The 23,990-nt window shown below is 41.1% G+C and overlaps 1 protein-coding gene across 7 annotated transcripts in view; it reads right to left on the reverse strand.

Annotated features, from left to right (window-relative positions):
- The window catches only part of THRB (thyroid hormone receptor beta), a 379,016-nt gene that overhangs the window by 49,697 nt on the left and 305,329 nt on the right, over positions 1-23,990 (reverse strand). For all 7 annotated transcript variants that reach the window (XM_044252564.1, XM_044252561.1, XM_044252560.1 and 4 more), the window contains one exon: positions 22,657-22,917. In XM_044252564.1, the coding sequence (XP_044108499.1) occupies positions 22,657-22,917 (261 nt within the window). The remainder of the gene's footprint in view (positions 1-22,656; positions 22,918-23,990) is intronic.

Genomic DNA, 23,990 nt, shown 5'->3' on the forward strand with positions numbered 1-23,990 from the left:
TAAGTATATAAAGATGAACAATTATAAAATCCGACGTATCAACATTATATTACCACTAAAGAAATCACTAAAATATTTTATTAGTTAACTAAAATAAACTTTTAATTTGAAATATGAACAAAAACTCAAAGGAGTTTTTAATCTGAACCTGAACTGGGGAAAATTATCCCACTTCAAAAGCCACAGTGCCTATCCACCGAGGGGGAAGCCTTTTACATATTTTCTTTAGCAAAGAAACTGGCCATATTAATTTTGGGCAATACACACACACACACACACACACACACACACACGCGTGCGCGCACACACACCACACACAACGTATATATACATATACACACAGCTTAAAAAATCAACTCAATCCAGCTCTCATATATGCTTGGAAAAAAAGTGCCTGGAAATGCTGTTGCTCACCCACCCCTTGCAATCACTTAGCAACTTCACTCTTTACTGCTGTTATTAATTTCAAACATTCAGCGTTCAGAGTCAAAGACTTGACAAAGCTGATGCAGACTGTAGCTTTGAAACACAAGGGAAACAAACACAGAAACTTTTAACAAATTCAAGTAAAATGGACCCTACCTTTTTTTTGAGAGTACGGTGGTGACTGCACTTGAGAAAAAGTAGGCTTTTCTTCAGTGAAATACTCAGGTTGGCTGTATTGATTCAGGGCCATGTCCAAATCAGAGTCCTTGCTTTTCAGCATGTTTCCAGGGTAACTACAGGTATAAGGCTGATTCACTGCCCAGGCCTGTTCCATATATATGTTGTTACTGGGCACAGCCTGAGCGTTGCGACCACTGTAACCCGCACTATCTTCAAAATACGTGTAATAATCAGTGGCCTGCATGTAGCAGTTGCTGCCGGCAGCTGGGCGCACTTCATATACTTCTTGCATACAGTAGTTCATTTTGTGACCCTGGTTCAGTTTCTACTTTACATATACACACACTCCCTGCATGCATTCACCAGCCCCATACGCCCTGAGAGCCGGGCATATACACGGGGAAGCGTCCATCCATACGCATGAAGCGAGAAGGAAAGATGAATAAACACCACGGGCAGCACAGCCACCCCGCCTGCTTTACTTTGGACTAGCACCTGACGGGCTAAAATCCTATTTGGATCGAGGTGTCTTTCGAGCTCTCCTGCCATTCAAACATATTGGAAAGCAGATTTCTGACTATCAAAGGTCTTAAGCTGAGAACGCAGCTAATTCCTGGGGAAGATGGCACCCAGGTAGGGATGACCGTCACCCATCTGGAGGAGTGACAGCAAGAAGGCTCCTGCTCCTCTGAAGCTGGGAAGATGCATTTTATATGCCGTTTTTAACCCCTTTTAACATGATTAGAAAATGATTACTCATTGCGATGTCATTTTGGTTGACAACTTAAGCATGAAACCTTGTAAGGACATCTTAGAGAATATCCTTGGACACACAGAAAATCCTAAAATCAATAATCCGGTTTATTAGCATGACCCAGAGAAAGATCCCAGCAATAACGAGCCCGATGACTGACTCCAGAACATTAATCTAGTCATGCGAGTGTTGGTGGTCCAGTCTGTTGAATGTTACCGATTGACGTTTAATGGCAAGACCCCACCATCGTCCTCATGACACACAGGTTCCACAGGTTTTAGAAACGTGCCAAGGAAAAGCACTTCTGAAAATGCCTCTGGTGTCTGTGAGTGAGCTCTGTTTTCTTCCTTGTAGCAGATAATTTTCTACATCGTTGACACAAATCTACATGAGACCTAAAGCTTAAATTAGCTTTGCTCATTCTGTTTTTATGTTTTGTTTATAAGCACAGGAGAGAGAGTATGTGCTGGTGCCCCTAAATGAAGAACCCCCTCCATTCTGGCAGATCCTCCCTCCGTTTGTGGAAACAGCACTCTCAGAGGTGGTATGTGGGACACTGTGTACATTTATCATTTTATTCCAATCAAATTTGCTTTTGAGATTATTTTTAAGCTTAAATGTGATTTAAGTAGTACTCACATGCTTGAGGTTTAAAGACAGTGATCTTTAAGAGGGAAGAGCATTTTCCGTAAGAATCACTGTATCTTTTAACTAAGATGCAAACAAATATCAAATTAGACCCTAACTGCTTGCTAAGATCATTACTAAAGGTTTTTTCCTCCATGTGGTTGACCACGCGTATACCCACTCTGTGTGTGTGTTCTAGATCATCATGGTTCAGTAAGGGCCAAGGCTGCTTTCTTTGCAGCTAGGGGTTCTTTCTATTTCTTCAGAGACTCAGTTTGCAGGGCTGGGACTCAGGTGGTGACATTTACATTTGGGTTCCTGCCGTTACATGAATGTACGACCTTGTTGGTATTTCCCTCCTAAGTGACCACAGACAATGTAATATTCTAATACTCAGCAGTGAGACCTCCTCTTTGGAAATGAAACTCTAGTCAACTGCAACATGGGATTCTGGGACAGGGATATATGACAGAGAAAGGAGTCATTCAACAAATACCTACGGGGTATCTGTTAAGTGCAAAGCAGGGAGGCAGTGGGAGTAGAGATTGCTGTTCCACAAGTCGATCCAGCCCCGGCCACTAAGTAGCTCAGTAGCACATGTATTTAATATATTTTTAAAAGATTTTATTTATTTATTTATTTATTTATCACAAGTAGGCAGAGAGGCAGGCAGATAGAGAGAGGAGGAAGCAGGCTCCCTGCTGAGCAGACAGCCTGACTTGGGGCTCGATCCCAGGACCCTGGGGACCATGACCTGAGCTGAAGGCAGAGGCTTTCACCCACTGAGCCACCCAGGTGCCCCACATATTCAATATTCTGAGTCAGTGGGCCATTGACATAAAAGGGAGTCTTTAAAACTGATGATTTTATTTTATTTTTTTGCTTTTAAAGATTTTGTTTATTTGCGAGAGAGATAGAGAATGAGCAGGGGGAGGGGCAAAATGAGAGGGACCAGCAGACTCCCTACTGGGCTGGAAGCCAGACCTAGGTCTCAATCCCAGGACCCTGGGATTGTGACCCTGGGATCCTGGCCTGAGCCAAAGGCAGACATTTAACTGACAGAGCCACCCAGGGGTCCCGAGTGCTGATGATTTTGTAAGCACAGAAACGGAGCTGCTGATCCAAGGGAAGAGAGCAGGCAACAAATGAGACAGAAGGAGGGAAGAAGCCCAGGCCGACTGCATGGATGTTTAGTAATAAGACTTCTTGAGAAATTCCAACTGAGCTGTAAGACAAGGAGAAGACGTTTCTCCAAATTGGTACACTTGAATCAGGAAGAAGAACCACTACATCCTGGACAGCAAGAAAGTGACCATAAAGAGTAATGAACATAGCTAACATTCTAATAGTGTCTTCACTCTCTGATTACTCTTAAAATGAATAAAAGATTTATCTGCAAGTGCTTTTAAGAACACACACACATAACATTACAATTAACATTTTCTCCCTGCTGAAAATGTCAAAACATTTCACTGGAAGCAGTGACTATTTTCTGAAAACCCCAGGAAAAAGGATCCAGGCCTTATGTTTTTTGTCTGCTTTCATTTATTTATCTCAAATTTCCCCAAACTAATCTGAAAATTAACCTTTCAATAAAGCAGTTTTCTTTCCTGGCACACACACATGTTCCGAGGCCTCTTTTTCTAGTTCGGAGCTGCATGTCGGATCCGTCCAATGCTGCGGTTCTGCCAGTGCATTTCCTGGCTCCCTTTCTATTTCATTGAAGGCACAGATCCAAGCAATTTCTTGCTTTTCACCAGTAACAATATCAACCAAAGCCAGAGTCTCAACTTTTATGCCAAAGGAACACTTAAAAACAACTTCCAGAAATCTCCAAAGGTACTTGGAAAATCAGAGCGCTATTCTGCCCCCAGACTGGATATACATACTGCAGCGAAAAGGGAAAGAACAACTTCAAAACCTATTTTTCCTCAATTTTTACAAAACATGGGGAAGACCCCTGACAGTCACAGAATTAAAACAATCCTGCATTCCCTCAGAAACCTTTGTACAGGAAAAAAAGAAGTTTCAAAGCATATTTAAGAGCTCTCCCTCTCTGACTTTTATCTTTTGGAGAAAACAGTACAAAACTTTCTGGAATGCACTCCTTCTTGTTCCAGGAACAGGGAATGTTCTTTACGTGCAGCAAGTGCACGCAACTCTCATTCCTGGGAGCTGAAAATGAGTCCAACACTCACACTGAATTTGAAATATGACCCCTCACACCCTGATCCAAGCAATCACAGTGCTGTCACTTGTGATCGATCTGGCATGCTTCTCTGTAAAGTCGATAAGGCAATTTAGACATATTATGTGTCACAAATGAGGTGAGCTTCAGTAAGATTGTTTTCTTATTTCCCTGGCTGACTACTCTAATGTAGTTACTTAAGGGGAAGCTTGGGAATTATTTGACCCATAGTGCTTCAAACTGCCTGAAATAAACTTGGGGGGGGGGCTTTAATAATTCTCATTAGGAGTGTGCCAATCAATAAGAATTTATTATGTAAATACATCTCTGTCTTTGGCTGGAAGGAAATAACCTAAAAAGATAAGACTGATGATATTGCTTGGAAAACCTCCTAGGTGAACAACAAACCCTCAAGGTCTCTGAAGGAGGAAAGCAGCTTCTTTCAGTGTCTTTTCCTCTGTTTTTAGCTGTTTCTTAAATAAGGCCACACACTGGCATCACCTGTGTACTTTTTTTTTTCAATTTATTTATTTTCAGAAAAACAGTATTCATTATTTTTTCACCACACCCAGTGCTCCATGCAAGCCGTGCCCTCTATAATACCCACCACCTGGTACCCCAACCTCCCACCCCCCCGCCACTTCAAACCCCTCAGACTGTTTTTCAGAGTCCATAGTCTCTCATGGCTCACCTCCCCTTCCAATTTACCCAAATTCCCTACTCCTCTCTAACGCCCCTTGTCCTCCATGCTATTGGTTATGCTCCACAAATAAGTGAAACCATATGATAATTGACTCTCTCTGCTTGACTTATTTCACTCAGCATAATCTCCTGTGTACTTTTAAAAACATCGATGCCTAGGTGTCACGCTCAGAAATTCTGATTTAACCAGGATGGTGTGAAACGTGAGCATCAAGGTATTTTTTTTTAAGTTCCTTGGATTATTTCCACAGGCAGCCGAATTTGAGAACTGCTGTTCTACTGGGGGCCCAAGCATGGCCCCTTTACCAGTGCCGGGGCATCCCCTGGACCTGAGTTTTTCTTCATTTGCAGTTTTGCTGCCTATTTCCCTTAGTTCTTAAAAAATTTACTTTCTAAACCTCGACCTGGCTTCACCTATCCTTGAATTGTCTAGTTGAGCAGAGGGGCCAGGCCACAGAGACAGACCAGGGAAGAATTAAATCCAAGGAAGCATGGTGACTATGGCATGGGAATGTGGGAAGAATCTTCCTAGAAAGTTGGGCATAGCGGCATGTAAGAGGGGACCTGTGAGTTGGCTTTTGAAGAGTGAATGGGACTTCAACGGTGGAGGCCAGAGATACGAGACAGCTGAGCAGAAATGTCTTGGGGAGAGTGTTATCAACAATACTTGCAAAAAAGGCACATAAAGAAAAATAATTAATAAACATGAAATGTTTACACTAGCTTCTACTCTAATAGCTTTTCTTTCTTTCTGCTTTAGTAACAGAATGTCTGATTTTTAGTTGTGCAATGGCCTTTGGGAAGAAAGTTTCTCAGTCTCCCTTGCAGCTAGAGGTGACTGTGTGAAAAAGCTCTGGTCAATGAGATGTAGCAGAAGAAATGTTTCTAGGAAACATTTCCTTCTGCAGAAGGCAGTTTCTAGGAAAATTAAAAAACAACTGGTGCATACCATCAGCTGCTTCTTTGTTCCTTCTTCCAGCTGCTGAAACGTGGATATGATAACAGGAGCCCCAGCCACCATTTTGGCCTATTAGAATGACTACTGTACTCTAGATGGTAGAAAACTGAGCTGGAGGGAACTTAGGTTGTTGAACCTAGACCCGCTACAGAACTGCCATACTAGTCTAGACTGTGAACCTCTGCACTTATTTATTTATTTATTTTTAAAGATTTATTTGTGAGAGAAAGAGCACAGATGGGGGAAGGGCAGAGGAAGAGGGAGAAGCAGACTCCACGCTGAGCAGGGAGCCCTATGTGCAGCTCCATCCCAGGAACCTAGGATCATTATCTGAGCTAAAGGCAGGTGCTTAACTGACTGAGCCACCCAGGTGGCTTCTAATTTTTTTCTCAAGAGAGAGAAAAATTAGAACTTTAAGTAACTGTTCATTCCTTTGTAAAATAGTGCTAATGGTATCCATCTCATCAGTTATTGTGAAGATGACGTGAGTCAATATAACTTAAGCATTTAGAACAGTGACTGGCATAGTGATATAATTATGTATATATGTAATAATTATTATTATTGAAATGCCTTAGGACCTGCCTTGGAATTTCTTTTTTGAGTCTACATTTTGACTGTAGGTTAGGAGTCAGCAAGCTTTGACTGACAGAGCAAAATGGGCCACTACCTATTTTGTAAATAAAGTTTTATTGAGACACAGTCATGCTTATTCATTTACATATCATCTATGGCTGCTTCTATATCTACTCCATGCTACAATGGCAGAGTTGAGTAATTGTAACAGAGACCATATGGCTTTGTTGAAAATATTTCATATGTGGCACTTTAGAGAAGTTTGCCAGCATCTGTTGTAGGTGATCTCATCCACTCTAATGGCTTCCAATAAGTAGGTAAATGACATCCAAATGTATATCTCCATCCCGGATGTCTTCTCTAAAATCAGATCTTCTGTCCAGCTGTCCACTTGACATGTTCATTGGCACACCAACATGTATCTCCCACTTCATTCTTTCTAAAATCTGTTCCTCCTGCAGTCTTCCCATCCAGGTACCACTATCCACCTATGGGTTTAAGTACAAAGCCTGGGTGTCTCCTTGACTCCTTACTTGCCCTCACTATCTATCCTCAACCTCTGAGTAAGTTCATTGGTTCTTCCTCCAAGATACATACTGCCTTAGAGAAAGGGAGGGAATTGAGGGAATTTGCCGCAGGCCTGGGAGTTGACACTCCCCTTAAGAATTGATACAAGGGATACCTAGGTGGCTCAGCTGGTTGGGCATCCGCCTTCAGCTTGGGTCATGATCCCAGGGTCCTGGGATTGAGTCCCACATTGGGCTTCTCACTTAGCAGGAAGCTTGCTTTTCTTCTGCCTGCTGCTACCCCTCCTTGTGCTCTCACTCCCTCTTTCTCTCTGACAAATAAATAAAATCTTAAAAAAAAAAAAAGAATTGATATAAAACCTTGAGTCCATGGAATCACGTACAACTCAAACCATTTTGGAACTTTTTACTTCCTCAGTCCCAGGTGCATTAATTAACATGAGCCACTCTCTCCTTGATTATTTTGATTATGTGACCCTCATTCAGAGGATGTTTTCAAAGTGGTTCACAATACCAGTCCCAAGAGACGCTTTGAAGAAAAAGCAATAAGAATAGGTTCTGTGGTCAAATGATTTTGGAAAGTATGCATTGTATATCTCTCTCTCAGAGAATCACAAATGAAAACTGTCGAACTTTGTTTGACCTCACATGACTCAGCATTTCCCAAACACATCTCATCATAGAACCCTGTGTATCTTCTAACATCTGTTACAAGTGTTCCATGAAACACACTTTCAGAAACACAGAATTCTGTTCTATGACTCTTGCTGGAGGGAAGGCCATTCATAGGGTTAGATCCCCAGGAAGAGTGGTGTTTTTCTCAGATTACACACCAGGGACAGAGAGGAGGGGCCTGGGAAGTTGCCAAGGGGAGTGTCCTGTTTTTGGTCTTTACCAAGGAGGAAAGCTACTGGCCAGCAGAGGCAGGCCAGACAAAAGGTAGTGCAAATCCCAGGTGGCCACAGCACAAGCCTTTGGGCTCTGTGACTGCTTCTGTTTGGTAGGAATAGAAACTCAAAGCCCTCCTCTTTTCAAACAACTTGTACCCGGACTTTGTTTCTAATTTGCTTTTTTCTCCTTTAGTATTTGATAAAAGCTTTTTGATAGTGCCAGCCGGTTACAGCTCTATGAAAGGATATTGAGGGGAGGCTTTTGTTTGCAATCGGTCACCAAGCAGAATTCCTTTTTACAAAAATATGCTTGAAAAAATGACAACAAGGTTTACTGGATTAAGGCAAATGAATGGTGATCTGGGTGCACTGGGAAAGAAAGGGCCCTGATGAGAACACTGAAGTGGGAGCAAGACACCCCTGGGGCCCAAGATGTTGGAAGCAGCCCCAGGAACTGAACTGAGAGGTGTCCAAGGAGAAGGACGTTCTCACAGCGCAGTCCTGGTGGCTTCCTCAACTTGGACACTCTTTCTAGGCCTAAGGTCTGGAGGTGGTGTTTTACTGCGTGAAGGTGGGGCGGCTGTCCTGGCACAGTCATGCACAAGATACCACAGACCCAGTTACGGCAGCTTTCTACTAGGTGAAATATGTCAACTTACAGAATGAGTGGGACAAAGAAAACAGCCCTTTGTAGTGTTCCACAAAGAGTGTAAAACAGACTCAGCAAGCCTTGGGCCAGTGGTTCTAAAAGGGTGGGTCCTGAGCCAGCAGCATTTGCATCTCCTGGAACTTCTTATAAATGCCGGTTCTCCAGCCCTGCCCAAACCCACTGAAGCAGCCTCTCCCAGCTGAGGCCAGCAGTGCGTGTGGGGTCATGCCCTCCCAGGGATTCTGATGCAGAATCAGGGCTAAAGCTTGAGAACCAGGATCTAGTAAAAGGAAAATGTAAAATGTATATAGAAGCAAATGCTGACTAGCCCCCTTACAGCTGGGGTTTGAAGAAGAAGGTTTCTGAAATACATTTTAGACCAATGTTATCAGCATCAAACTCTTCTCTTTTCTAAACCAACAGGGGAATGTTCACTCTTTTCCACGAATGAACATGTGATTCAAAAGCAAACTTTTAGTGGCTAATATACTCTAATGAAGCTTGCATCATAGTCTAAAAAGCATACAATAAAGTTTTAGTTTGGTGTAGCTTTAATTGGAACACTGGCTAAGTAATAATGACGAGGTCTATTGCATTTTAACGTCATAACCAAACAATACAACTGGTGGTGAAGATATTTCCATTCATTTTACAGAATGGAAACTGAGGGGCTGGTTTTCTCACCTTACGTAACTGCCAAGGGAAAATCTTAGTATAGAGATTTTAGCTCTTGATTTGCTATTCTGGAACTTGCCTGTCCCATTTCCCCACACTGCTTTTCTCAGAGAAAATTATTAATAGGTTTTGACACAAATTCAAGGTCACCATAATGATTTATCTGTTTTTCCAAAGATGAGCTTAATTTAATGCCTCTTTAAATATTTATTTTGATCAATATATTTCCCTCTATCTCTAGAAAAAAACTTCTTCAATATTTTACATTTTTATGAATATCATTTATGCTTTGCATGAATATCATAGAGCCCCTCATTTTATGTACTCCTTAATTAATGAAAGCAAGTAGGTCCATTTTGACTTAGTTTAATGTGTTAAGACGATCATTTCATTGTAATTCACAATGATGGACTTGATTTGAAAAGTTGAGTGGTTGTTTGAGTGGAATGTTTTTGACATTTAACAGCCATAGTATACTTTCTTTATTCCAGAATAACATGACAGAGATTAATTTTAAAACAAATTTCCCTAATAATAGGAATAATGAATGAATGATTGAGTCATCTGCATTATACTTTGCTTTTTCACCTTTAAGAACAACTAGTGCAAAATCAAGTCTCTGCCACAATTGATGTCGTTTTCAAAAGATTTATTCTTTGTTCATTAAAGGCTCCATTCTTACACTTATACTTAAAAATTCTATGAAGAATAATGAAAGGTAAAAAGTTCAAACAAAGTAATGCGGCATGCTACGATGTGGATGAACCTTAAAAATAACACGTCAAGAAAAGGATGCCGGTCCTGTTGTGTGATTCCATTTTTGTGCAGTGCAGTAAAGGCCCATCTGTAGGGACAGAAAGTAGATGAGTGGTGGCCAGGGACTGGGTACAGAAAGGGAGAGTCACTGCAAGTCAGCTGCAGGTTTCTCTGGGGTGATGGGAATGCTCTAAAATAAGACTGTGGTGATGACTGCAGAACTCTGTAAATACACTAACAATTATGGAACTGTATACTTAAAACAGAGGAATTTTATGGTATGTAAATTGTATCTTAATAAAACTTCATGAAAATAGATGTGGGCTTACAAATAGCCTGAGCTAATTAAAACTGATGATCAAAATAAAAAATTTAAATGTTCACATCATTTATAGATCAATACCACGTACAGGAGGACGGCAGGGACTTCCTCTGACATTGGCAACCCAAGTAAAAAGATGTATCAACAAGCAGAAGACAGTATCTGACACACCAGATACTCCATGTGTTAAGTGAAGATGAGTGAAGTGGAATTCCAGCTTCTGAAACGGCCTAAGTTAAGTTCTTTATTATTCTTCTCTAAGGCAAATGTCAGTCAGTCAGCAGAATTTTCATTATTATGTGGCCGTCAGTAGAGTTGCTGTGCATTTCAAGTCTAGACCCAAAGCTCGTCCGACATGTCTGTCTGGAAACCCCAGGCTGGAAGCAGTCTCGTTGAACTTTGTATTCTCAACACACAAGGCAGACGGGGTACACAAGAATACACTTAAGAACACTTTTGGTGTAAATCAAGGTGATCTCAACCTCTGGTGAATTCCACAAGCGTGTTCCGAAGCTGTAGTAAGATAAGGTACGCCCAATAGGTGCTTTACTATAGTAATAATTCATGACAGCATGAGGAAAGAAATGATTCATTCTGAGGGGGAGTGGAGAAACAAGCACAAAGGAAGTGATATTTGGATGGGGCCTTCATGCAGAACATGAATAAAAGAGGATTTGTAAATGTGTTTTCAAACACTGGATCTACTTCATGTTGGCACCCTGAGAACCACATCTAGAAATGGTGAATTGAAGCTCTTCATTTTATTTCAAATATCAAAATAATCTAAAAAGATACATAGTAGATATCAAGATTAACTGAAGGTACATTCCAATCTCAATTGTTTTGTTATTTAATAGGATTGGATTAGGGAAAGAAAAGAAGGCCTAGTTAAAGCTTGAAAAGTGAATAAAGAGGCAGCATGTATATGTTATACTCAGAGGCCTTCAGATCACAGAGAATCTGCTTTCTGTCCCTACTACAAAGAAAGGTGTCCCCCAGGGAGGTATCATACTGTTGTTCCAGCCTTAAAACTCTCATAGGTGACAGAGAAACAAATAACCTTGACTCTTTAGACATTCACCCTTAGGCTACTGAATGGTTGCTTAATAAGTGGGCTTCTAGAAAATACACTTTCTTCCAACCCCGCGAGATAATGAATGAGCTCATCAATAACAATAGAAAACTCCTCACATGAACACGTAGGCGGTTTGGAAGACTGCAAACCATTTCTGAATCACACACTTAAATTTTTATAGGAACAAAAACATCATGGGATATGACAATTTTTTTAAGCATTTTTGCCAAAAATACATAATCTGATTCTAATCATGAGGAAACATCAGTCACACCCTAACCGAGGGAGGCTCTACGCAATCACAGGCCTGCATTCTTCAAATATATCAATGTCATGAGGAGAATGGTCGTGACACCCCGTTACAGATCAAAGCAGACGAAAGAGATGCAAAAGCGGCATGGAATACATAATCCTGGCCTGGGTCCTGGACCAGAAACAGAACATGTGGTGGTGGCCTGGAGCAGCCCCGTCAGGAAGGGATAACACCCATGAAAGTCTCCAGGGACAATCCTTTCTCCAGCCCTGGTTTAGCCTCTACCTCTCCTCCTGGGGGGACAGGGGATGGAGGGGGGACAGTTTGTAAAATTTCCATAAAGTCTCTAGATTAGATAATAGTAGGCGTCAATATTAAACTTCCTGATTTTGAGAACTGTACCATGGTTTTCTAAGAGAATTTCTTTGACTTTAAGGGACACTCTAAAGTTTTTAGAGTTCAATGAGTATGATGTCTGTGACTGACTCTTACATGATCCTAAAAAATAATCTGTATATATACAGACGCAGACACACTTTCTCTCTCTCTCTCTCTCTCACACACACACACACACACACACACGCACGCACTGTGCTAAGGCAAATGTTGCTAAATGTTAATAACTGGTGAGTCCGGATGAAGGGTACGTGGGAGTTCTCTGTATTATTCCAACTTTTCGGTAAAGAGGAGAGTACTTTAAAATCACAGGTAAAATGGTATTTATAGGTTTGCCTTAGCAGATCTTCCAGTAAAACATACAGCTCACTCAAACTTGAAGATGGTTCTTTGCTACCAATTTCGTTTTTCCAGTTCAACTCTTAAAAGCAAGAACCAGCTAAAAAGGTAAGCCAATTTGCAATAAGACAACAAACAAAATCAACACCCCCTCAATTCACCTAGGAAAAGTGTGTCAGATTGATTTAGTGTTGCAATTTTTTTTTTCCTTTTTAGTGGTGATCACCATGCTTATATTCTTGATATTGCAAAACTTCTTCTTTTTCTTCTTTTTTTTAAAAAATCATAGAATAGACATTTGTTTCCCTTGTTTAAAAGAAATAAGATTCAAACATAGAATGATCACTTCAAAGGAAACTTAAGAATGAGCATATCATGTGTAACCAGAAAGGGATAATAAGAAAGCACTATTCCCTATGTTCGGCTATAAATATTAAATGGGATGAGCCCATTGCAGATACCTGTTTCCTGGGAAACCATTCAGTTGAAACTCCTGCAAAAATTAACATGTATTTTTTTCCCTTAAAGGGCAGAAGCTTCTTTTACTTACGCATTTTTGACCTTTAGTTTTATATCTTAGGCTTATTATAAGAAGTTCTTTCCAGATCTAGGCAAACAAAGAGCAAAACAAGTATCTTTTCATTAAGTCTGAGGCTGGACTAAGGACAATAAGGCCTGTATAAACTGCATGTTACAGGGTAACTATGGATAGTTGGGGTCAACTTTGCCACTCACCAAATATTGCCATCTAGACTAGTAGATCATCAACATACACACAGTATTCAAACTCGAATGCCAAGTAACTTCACAGTATAGACATTCAAATTAAATAGACATATTTGCAGTACAGTTCTATGTTTTAAGAGGCAGTGAAGTTTAACAAAGTCAAGCACCTTGTATAAGTCAATATTGGCAAATGTCATGGGGACAGAGGTTTGCCAAAGATCATAATTCTGTATCAGGTCAATGCCAGGGAGGATGGCTTTGGCTCATGGAGGATTTTTGACTCTCATTTCCAAAGCCTAGTTGATTTTGGATTTCTGGTATCTTTGTAGAGTGGATAGAGAAGTGGGATCATATTTATTTCATTTCAAGTCAAGATGGCTGAATTGGTCCAGAACCTGAAAAACTGATCTCTAATTATAGCTCATATTAGTATCAGCCACATAGCAAACTATAGAGAGAAACCATCTGTGTGTCCGTACAGGTTATACATACAAGTGAAATGGCTTCCCAGTGTACTTGACTATTTTATCTGCACTGCCACTGTGGGCTTTTTTTTTTTTTTTAAGATTTTATTTATTTATTTGACAGAGAGAGATCACAACTAGGCAGAGAGGCAGGCAGCGAGGGAGAGAGGAGGAAGCAGGCTCGCCGCCGAGCAGAGAGCCTGATGCGGGGCTTGATCCCAGGACCCTGAGAGCATGACCTGAGCTGAAGGCAGAGGCTTTAACCCACTGAGCCACCCAGGCACCCCAACCACTGTGTTTTTTACATTTTATTTATTTATTTGTCAGAGAGAGAGAGAGAGAGAGCGAGAGAGCAAGAGCGCACACAAACATGGGAGCGGCAGGCACCCCGCTGAGCAGGGACCCTGATGCGGTTATCAATCTCAGGACCCTAGGATCATGACCTGAGCCGAAGACAAAAGCTTAATCTGCTGAGCCACCCAGGCGCCCCCGCAATGTCGCTAGCATGCAGGCTCCCTTGGTGTGGAGTCTCTGCACCTCCAGAAGTACTCAAACCCAGAGCCTCTGCCCTGGAGAGGGGAGGATATACTGGTCACCAACACTGTCAGAGGAATAGGCTTATTGGGGAGTATGCGTATGTTTCCAGAAGCTGACAGGGGTTCTAGAAGCCCAGACTTCCTGGGGAATTGAGAATGGGTGTCTTTATAAGCCTGAAATCTTCTGTTCCTGGGGGAAGCTGTACAAAAAGAGAGGTTAAGACCACTGAAAGAGACGGTGAAAAGTGACTGATTGCCCAATTAATCCTGGAGCTGCTATGTATTTCTGATAATCACAGTTTAGATTTTGGGGATTAGTACTAATTTAATCTATTTTGTCCTGTTTTCCCTACCAAGAGAAAATACAGTTACTGCATTAGAGAGGTACTTTAAAATGGAATTGCAGATTAATGTCCTTGGGTTTTTATGGGCAATTAATCTCTGAATACATTCCTTGCTGGAGACAATTACTGATTTATCCAAGGTTAAATACCTGGTAAATGTCAGACCTGAGAGCCAAAACATGGTCTTCTGTTCTCAATATTCCCTGTGCACCTACCGAGTGCTGGAGAACATTCCTAGGATTTAAAGCAGAAGGCCAGCTCTGTAATTTGAGGATTCTTGAAATACTTTTTCTCCCTCAGCTTTATTGAGGTATAATTGACAAATACAATTGTAAGATATTTAAAGTGTACATTGTGGTGATTTGATGTATACATACATTGTGAAAGGATTTCTCCCATCTGCGTAATTAACACACCCATCACTTTGGATATTTTATATATACAATTGTGTGTGTGTGTGTCTGTATGTATATGTACACACACACACACATATATATGTGTATTATATATATAATATTGTATATGCAAATATATACAGTGTATGTGTGTGTATGTGTACATATACGTGTGTGTGTATATGTGTATACACACACACACACACACACACATATATCTTCAGTAAGAACATTTAAATTCTACTCTGTTAGCAGACTTCATTCTACATTATAGTGTTATCAACCTTGGAATATCTTGGTGGCCCCGGATCAACATGCATTCACACATGTCCAAATCTGACTGGAACATGTGTGTTTAGTGTCTTTCTTGGCAATGTGACATTTGTCTTTAGAGCGCCACGTCATAGACTTCACTGTGGGTAAACGCCACTCCTACAGCCCAACAGCCTGACAGCATGCACAGTGGCCTGTGGCAGTCCTGACTCTTACTCTCTCTCACTCTTCCCTTCACTCCCTGCTCTCCTCACCCCTTCCCTGCTCCTTCCATTGGTGTTACTGGACCCTGTCAAGGGAGAAAGGAATCCGACCCCGTTCATCCACGTGGAGATGCTAGAGGCTTGACAAGCTATCCAGTCAGGAGGTTTGCATTTGGAAAGACCACAGAGAATTCAGGGCAACCTATGGAAAATATCTGGGCAAGGGAAAGGCTTTGAATTCCAATGGTCACCTAGGATGTCTTTGCAAGGATGACTCTCCCAACAGTAAATTTTCAACTTCAATGCCAGCTCTTACAAGTTAACTGCCCACATTGTACCCTATTTTGTCTGAAAACTACCTGTTGGAAGGATCAAAGGATTTGGCTATTGTATCTGTTCCCTCTTGTGTCTGTAATATTCTCAGCTTTAGAAACTTCAGTCTGTCAGTATCTGCTTAGTGGTTATTCTCACATGGCGGGTGGTGGGGGGGGCGTCTATATCCCTCACACCCAATCTGCTTCTCATCTTTCCAAGCCTCATTATAAAACTAATACACATAGAATTCCACAATTCTGTGAGAGAGGATTCCCATTTTATAGCTAAGGAAACTGAGGCTCCAACAGGAGGAGAGACTTGCTCAAGGCTCAGTGGCTGGTAAGAGCAGCGCCAGAATTTGGCCTTAGACTGTACGACAAGGAGTCCACGGCTCCTCTCACCCCAGGTCTGACTGCCCTGCACCTTCTTCTGAGTGTAGACCAGTGCTTTCTCTGTGGCTTAGATTCCTTCCTTGAGGTGCCTGCAATTTCCTTGCCTTTCTGTGTCAGGAGACATTACAATAATGATGAGCTCTAGTACTGGAGCTAGACTCCAGGATTCAAAGTCCAGTTTGGCTCCTTCATACTTTTCTGGGTTTCTTATTTAAATTTGTCATTATCGACAGGGTTTGAAAACTATCTTGGTTGTTGCCATGGACTCTTCCTTCAATTGTTCATGCCTCTACCATAGCTGTATATGTGGTGCTTTGTTTTGCTTCTCTTCGTTTATGTGTATGTGGTTGTCAGTGTATTTGAAGGTCAGAAAGGGCGACAGACACTGGAGAAGGGGAGCCCGAGGCTAAGAGAATGTTTCTATTCTAAGAACAGTTATCATGTTGTCTCTACTAAGTGGCGGGCACTATGCTGGGTGCTTTACACACGTGATCTTTCGTCTTTACAACAAATCTGAAAGCCAGATATTATGACCCCATTTAAAAGGAAGGGGACTGAGAGACAGAGAGGTTAAAAAAACCTGCCCTGAGCTGGTCTATTTAAGAGCAAGAAGTCCACCTAAGTCTGTCTGACTATAAAGCATATGAGCTTAACTTTTAAAGAAAACTGCACCTGGTACTAATATTAATGCCTTCTTATTGTACAAAAATCTTGCACGCAGTTGTATATGAGGTTAGTGTTAGCATCCTTTGTTCTCCTCATTCCTTTTGAAGCTACTTAGTGTCACAGGTTGATGTGTATCTAGGACTTTTTGTCTATGCACATTTGTGCATGCACAGTGACACAGATTTTTAAAACTATAAATGGGAGGGGCACATGGGTGGCTCAGTCAGGATCCCCCGCCCTTTGCATGGGGCTTTTTGCTCAGCAGGGAGTCTGCTTCTCCCTCTGCCTCTGCCCCTCCCCCTGGCTTGTGATCTCGCTCGCTCTCTCAAATAAATAAATAAATAAACAGAAACATATTTATAAAAACCTGTAATTGGGATCCCACTATACTTAGTGCATGCTAGTTTCTCTATTTGGTATTCCTAAAAGCACCTCCTTTTAAGAACCTGTTTATTCTTCCAGTGGATACTTTAAATATGCCATAGTATATTCGAACATTCCCTTATGGATGGACATTTGGAGTGTTACTGATTTTTCAGTAACAAAAACAAATGTGCAAAGAAAGCAGGGGAACACGGATCTTTGTCCCTGTGAGTATTTCTGTGGAACAGAGTATCGTAAGAGGGATGGCTGGGTCAAAGCATATCTGCATTTTATGTTGTGATAGACACTGCCAGATTGCTCTTGGGAAGCCTGTGGTCCACCCACCGCTCATGCTGAATCTCAGTGAGAACTGATGTTGGATAAAGGAGCCTTGAATTTCTGATGTTTGCCTCCTTTGCCATTGCCCTGTTTCCAGTTTTTTCCTCCCCTCCACTCCAGCTGACCACTTTCCTTTCTTTTCTTGCCCTCTATTTCTGTCTGTCCTGGTCTACTTACGGGTGCTCTTTCCTGCCTTTGAAGTATCAAATCACACAGCTCTCTTGCATCTACCAGAAGCTGGTGGAGAGCCCTTATTCTCATGTGGATGGCTAAGGCTTGTAGAGTGCCCTTGAGGTATATGAATCACACGGGCGCTCTCAGCTGGGACCGCACACCCTGATGTATGGTGAGTCCGGGCAGAGTGGAGAGTGGAGATGGATGGAGCAGATGGTCGTACTAGTGGAAGGGCTCAAGCTTTTTAATCCCCAACCTTCTAAAATACTCATTTACCTGAAGATGTCCTTGTATTTTACTTAAGGACAAAGATAGCGATCACCGCTGAAAATGTGAATGTCTAGCTTGAAGGATTATAATGCATACAATGACTTGGCTTTACATCTCTCATTTTTAGAACACTTTGTTATTTTGGTAAATGAGAATTATATATCATTTAAAATTGTCATCATTGATTTGATTCATTTTTCGCTTCTTATGAAGAGCATGAGTTAATAGTCTGCCCCTTTACTGACATAAGATACTGTTTTAAAAATTACTTTAACTTGTCTAAATCTTGGGGACTGGCTTAATAAATTACAGCATATCTATAAGCAAGGATAATTTATAGCCAATAAAAGTCAAGATTCAGAGGGATACTTAATGACAAAGGAAAATGTTCATGATATGTCATTAAGCATTAAAAACTGGTGAAAAAATGGCATGTCTAGTATGATTTCAAGTTTATAAAAAATAGATACGCACAGAAAAGAGACTGAAATATAATAAAGATTTTTAACACTTCTTGTCTTTGGAGGATGGAAATAGAAATTATTTCTAAAAATTGCTTTGTTGAACATTTGATAAATTTTCAATTTTATACAGAACATGGAAGGCTTTTTTAAAATGAGAGAAAATAACTTGTTAGTAAAGTTATTTTGACCCTTTTTCTCCTTGCCTTCCTAGGATCTAAGATTCAATTCTCTTGATAGTAAACGCAGAACTGCCCTACAGAGAAAATTCAGTGAGATCACTGGATTGCTGCCCACCTTTTTCTAGTGCATTCAAGGAGGTGGGTCAATCCCTGCCTTTTTTCTCCTACTGGGTTCCAGTGTATCAAAAAGGTCCCTGATTGACACTGAGCACAAACATCCAAGAACAGAGGCCTGACCACCTGTGTCCAGACCCTGCTAGATCCAGCTACAGGGATGCATGCATCTAACTGGGACCCATCCTTGTGGAACTGGTGGGACCTTGGGGTTCTGAAGAGAAGTTCAGGAAGGCATGAGAGGTCTTCATGAAGGAGCCTCGTAAGTACTTAGAGGAGGATCAGGGCCCGTGCCAAACAGAGTGGGATTCTCTGAAGGGTTCAAGTACCCGAGGGATGTGTTACCAGGCTGAGTTATTAAACAGAACATCCATTTGGCTATTAAGATAAACCGGGCCTAACCAAGCTGGATCAAGAAAGGTAGCTCTCTAGGTGCAGTCAAGGAGGGGAAGAAAAATGCACATTCCCTGAGTGTCCACTAGGTGGCAGGCCCTTTCTTATACTAAGAGCTTAGGTGTCTGTTCTCAGGCATTTTCTCTGATATTCAGGTTTTTAAGAATCACACAGAGGACTGGTTAAAAAACACAGATTCTTGGGCTCCTTTCCAAAGCTTCCAATTTAGCATTCTGGGGTGGGGCCTGATATTCTGCATTTCTAATAAACTCCAGATGCCTCTAGGGCCACGGGTGGGTGCACTTTAAGCACCACCAAATACATTGTTTCAGACTCTGGGAGAAAAGGAGGTGTGGGCAGCAGTAGGATGTGGTCCTCATGGCTGAGCAATCAGCTCGAACTGTGACAAAAACTCCAGGGAAGGTGTAGTGTGGAGATAGATGGGTGGCTTGGGGTCCCTCGCTGCTGGTTGGAAATGGTCTCTGGTACTTGAGCAGATTGTGGGTTCTGTGGCAGAATGTTAGGTCTCCAGAGCTCTCATTCCAGTTAAATGTGTTACCAGTTAATTTCTGTAGAATGGCTGTAGCAGGGAGAAGCCCAGTTATATGCAGATTAAAATGAAAGTGGTATTCAGACTCAAACTGAAAACCAAACATTAACTATGTACCAAATATAAGCCAAAAGAAAAACATCAAGAATTTTATAAAGCATGGATCAGTGATTCTCAAATTATTTGAACTGAAGGACCATTTAAAAAAATATCTGGTCCATGATAGTGCGGTGCACAGTTCTTTGGCACAAGACTTTTACCTAGCTCTGGCCGCGCATGACTCACCAGGCAAGTTTGACAATTCTCGATTGCTCCAGACCCTGTTTAGGGAGGTGAGTCCACTGATGATGCGTTTGAATGTCAGCAGTAGTGCCACACTGCTGTAAAAGTTTCTAAAGCTCTACTGCATCAATAGAGAGGACTAATAACAATTTGTAGGAGGGTCCCCACTCACAACCACATTTTGAGGTGTGCTGATCTGCACCGGCTAGATTGTGGACTGAGAGATGGGCTTACTGTGGCACTTCGAGCAGGCAACTTACTCTTTCAGCTCCTGCACTGCAGGTCCTTAACTTTCTGTATCCTTCAGGGCCATTTAGTTCTCATCAAGTCCATTTGGGGTCCTTGAAATGGGGCTAGTTGGATGTACTTTTGGCCTTGATGCTATTGCTTCATGCTCAGACAACAAGGGTTATGTCCTTCCCAGGGTAGGCACTTAATGAACACGATGGGATGGATGCATGGAATGGTAGGCCAGGCCTGAGATATCAAGCATGCCTGGGGGCTCGACAGAGAGAGCCAGGAAGTACATGCCCAGTGTAAATGGGGATCCAAACAGAACTGTCCTCCCCGGAATTTTATACAGGTGGCAGACAAGCAGAGCGGATGGAGAAAAAAAACCTCCAAAAAGAAATAAGTGACTAATTGAGTTGTTTCTCTGGCCTCCCTATTGCCTCACGAAATATAGGTGTCCACTTTGAATGAGTAAGATTCAGTTTATAAAGTCATGGGCCATGACAACATAGGCTTTCTCATGGCATTTTCATGCTGAACCAAGCCATTATCTCACGTTCATGCCAAGACGAACAGTGCTTATTACTCTAGAAACTGCCAGAGAGTTTTCCTTAGTTGTTTTCCTTTTAATACTAGAATCTTAAGGAAGGACTTTAATGTAATAATTATATTTTCTTATTTAACAGTTCTTTGACTTTTAGTAAAGGAGAGCTGAATGAATGCAAAATGGATTAGCAACTCTAATCCACCCCAAAACATCATGCCCTAGCCTGTACTCACCTGGCCTCTTATTCTCCATTCCTTACCAAGCACACCGTGCAGCACAAGGAATTTATGTGACTTAATGATGCATAGCTAATAATACTGATCACAGTAATAACGATAGCTGCTACTTAGAGAGCCCTTAGGAGAGGTACTATATTAAATGTATGCTTAAATACATTATCTTTTTTAATTCCATCAACAATCATAGAAGTTTGCTCAAGGACAGAGTGGAAGGGCTAGGATTCTAGCCGAAATTTGTGGTTTTAACCACAGCACTTATAGTTAGGGCCTTGGGTCCAAATAGACCCAAGGCTGTTTCTTTTTGCTTTCAAGGTATAACAACAAAAGAAGTATACCATATTAGGAACTTTGGGTACTTAAGACCAAGATTTCTATAAATGGTAGAGACATAGGTGGATCCTATGAATGAATGAATGAACGAACAAACAAATGAGTGAACATGGGCACCAGCTGTAAATGAATCAAATTTAGTTTGTGACTTTCTTAGATCATGAGGACACTAATAGTTTCATGTTGGTATTTCACTAAAAACCCAGGACTGTTGTGGTTTTGATGTCAACTCATAAAATCCGAAGATACAATCTCGGTTACAAATTCTAAAACTAAATCTCAATTATATCTCAAACAAATTTGCACACACACACACACACACACACACACACAAACACACTTGTCTCATATGCTCTTTCAAAAAAAAAAAAGCTTATTTTGTTCTTTTTCTAAATATCCTTTTCTATTTCTCAAACCTCCCAAATAACAAAGGGGATAGGTAGTTCAAATACAAATCTTCCCAAAAAGAACATGTATAGTTTTGACTGCACTCAAATCAGAGCTCATGTCACTATTTTATTATTTTTAGGCAATCCTGTTTTCAACTGAAACAGTCTACACACTCAACTTCTTGGGTCAAATGGTAGTTCCAAGGAGTTTTTGATGTGTTTTCAAAAAAGTTAAAGTGCCAGCACTTTTTTGACAGGATAAATAAATCATGGTTTATGTTCCAGTTAGAACAGTATGCAAAAGTCTCTCATGGCTCATACATAGAAGTCTTTACAAACTTTCATTAATGCATGTTGGTGAGTAATAGCCAGATTTCCAAATACACAATTTAAAGATTTATGATGAGTCAAAATCCTTCAAAAAGACCTTATTTTCTCTCTATGCTAAATTGAAAAAGTATGGAAAGTCACATGAACGTAGACATTTAAAAAACACAAATGAATTTACAGAGCAACATTTTGGGGAGCCCTAAGACAATAAAGCGATCAGCACAAAGACATCTGTCGGGTGAGGCAACCTGAGGTAAAGACCAGTTAAATCTAATGCAATCAGGAACTTAGGCCAGTTTAACACATTTTTTATGAGGTGACAACCTCCTAACACCATAATCTTGCCTTTCAGGAAGATGACACAGGATTTAATGAGTAAAAGAAAACAACTTAAAACCTCTCTTTTGAGCATGAATTGTCTATTTGGGTTAAAGGTAGTCTTTGAAATCCCATTAGCTGCTGGCACAATTGGGAAAAGAAATGTGCGTACACACACACACACACACGCTTCAAAGCAAGTAGCTACAGAATGATAGCAATGTCTGTTTCTACTCAGATGCAAAAACAGAGTTAAAGCCAAAACTAACAACCCTTCTGCTAATTAGAGAAATAAAAATGTCTTCTTCCCAAGTGTCCAACCCAACATGCAACTGAAATTAACTGCTTTCCTTTGGGACTCATTTATTTACATTCAAAAGAAGACTGGGGGATAAAGAAGCCTTGCAAACACAACAGTTGGGGAAAACACATGGACACCATACATTGGAGTAAATGGAGCTGAGCACACAGCGACGACAGAAACTTTCTTTGCTTGTTGAAACACTGGATATTACGGTCTAATAGAAATCGGGTTACCTTTACATTTCTTCTCTTCCGTTTGGAAGGTCTGGGCACTTGCGATGCTCTGATCGTTCACATCGTCATGGTCCAGATGGAATATCGAGCTAGTCCAAGTGGCCTGGATGAGATGTGGTGACGACTGTTCATTTTTCAATGCGCTGCGCCTCTCCGCATGGCTCTTCCTATGGAGGCAGGCTTCAGACATTCCTACTAGCTTCCAGTCGTGTTCTCGGTCTGGACAGTGCTTTGGTTTGTCCCAGGCTGGAAGGCCATTTTCTGGAGGGTTGAAAAACACGAGATGACGAGCTGTTGGCATTGTCAAGATTTTGTTGAGTTGCAGTTTTGGAAGGCAAGTTGTTTCTCAATTCTTTGGGGCTGACAGTGTTCACATGCACCTCCACTTGACGGCAGTGATAAGATGCAGAATTTGTCAGCCTTGGGCATTTAGCCACCACAGTTGGATTGCCTGTCGGAGTAATCAACACATTCCCCCTTATTTTTAGTGCCTAGAAAGACATTAGTTCCTCCATAGAAAGGCTGTACTTTCGCCAGCCAGGCTTCCACAGCAATGGCCCAAGAGCAAGTTTACATCAATTTATGTGACTGCTCAGACGAGCGTTTGAGGTCTTGAGGGTCAGGGCTGGCCAAGAACACTTTTTAGATCCTTAGGACATAAAACATCCAGGATTCAGCCTTGTTTGACTTGGGTTTTATCACAGGCTGACCTGAGGGGCACCCTATTGCTTAAGTGGGACATGCTCACGTGGTTCCTCAGGGAGTGACAACTCAGTCCTCCCAACAATCTTCTACGCCTAATGGCCTGATACAAGGAGACTGGATCTTCAGATAGAAATTTGTAAATGGTTTCAGTGTAGCTCCAAATTGGTAATGATATCCAATGAAGGAAAGCAGATAGTGCTTTAGTTGGGGGGAGAGCAAATTTTAATAGCCCTAATGATAGAATGGTAAGTCCTGAATCTCACTAGTTGAGGTATAGGGAGTGAATTATTCATGTATATTGTGGCGTTTTTTTTTTTCTATTTAATTTATAGAGACTTGAAGATCTACCCTCTAGAAAACAAGAAGAAATGGAATAATATAATCTAATGCAATAGTATAATGTAAACTTTCTTACCCTAACCTTCCCTTGTGGCAAATTTTACTTCCCTGAATATCTTTACTGTACATGACTATAAGGTAGAGAGCAAAAATGAGCAGGCTAATGTATATATTTGTATATGTATATACATTAAAAAACATAGTCCATCTGGTCATCCATATTTCTAGAAATTCTTAGGCTACTGTCTGTCAAAATGAGAAATATAAAATATAACTAGAGTTCTACTTTT

The sequence above is a fragment of the Neovison vison genome, chromosome 6, assembly GCF_020171115.1.
Source record: "Neovison vison isolate M4711 chromosome 6, ASM_NN_V1, whole genome shotgun sequence".
Lineage (NCBI taxonomy): Eukaryota > Metazoa > Chordata > Mammalia > Carnivora > Mustelidae > Neogale > Neogale vison.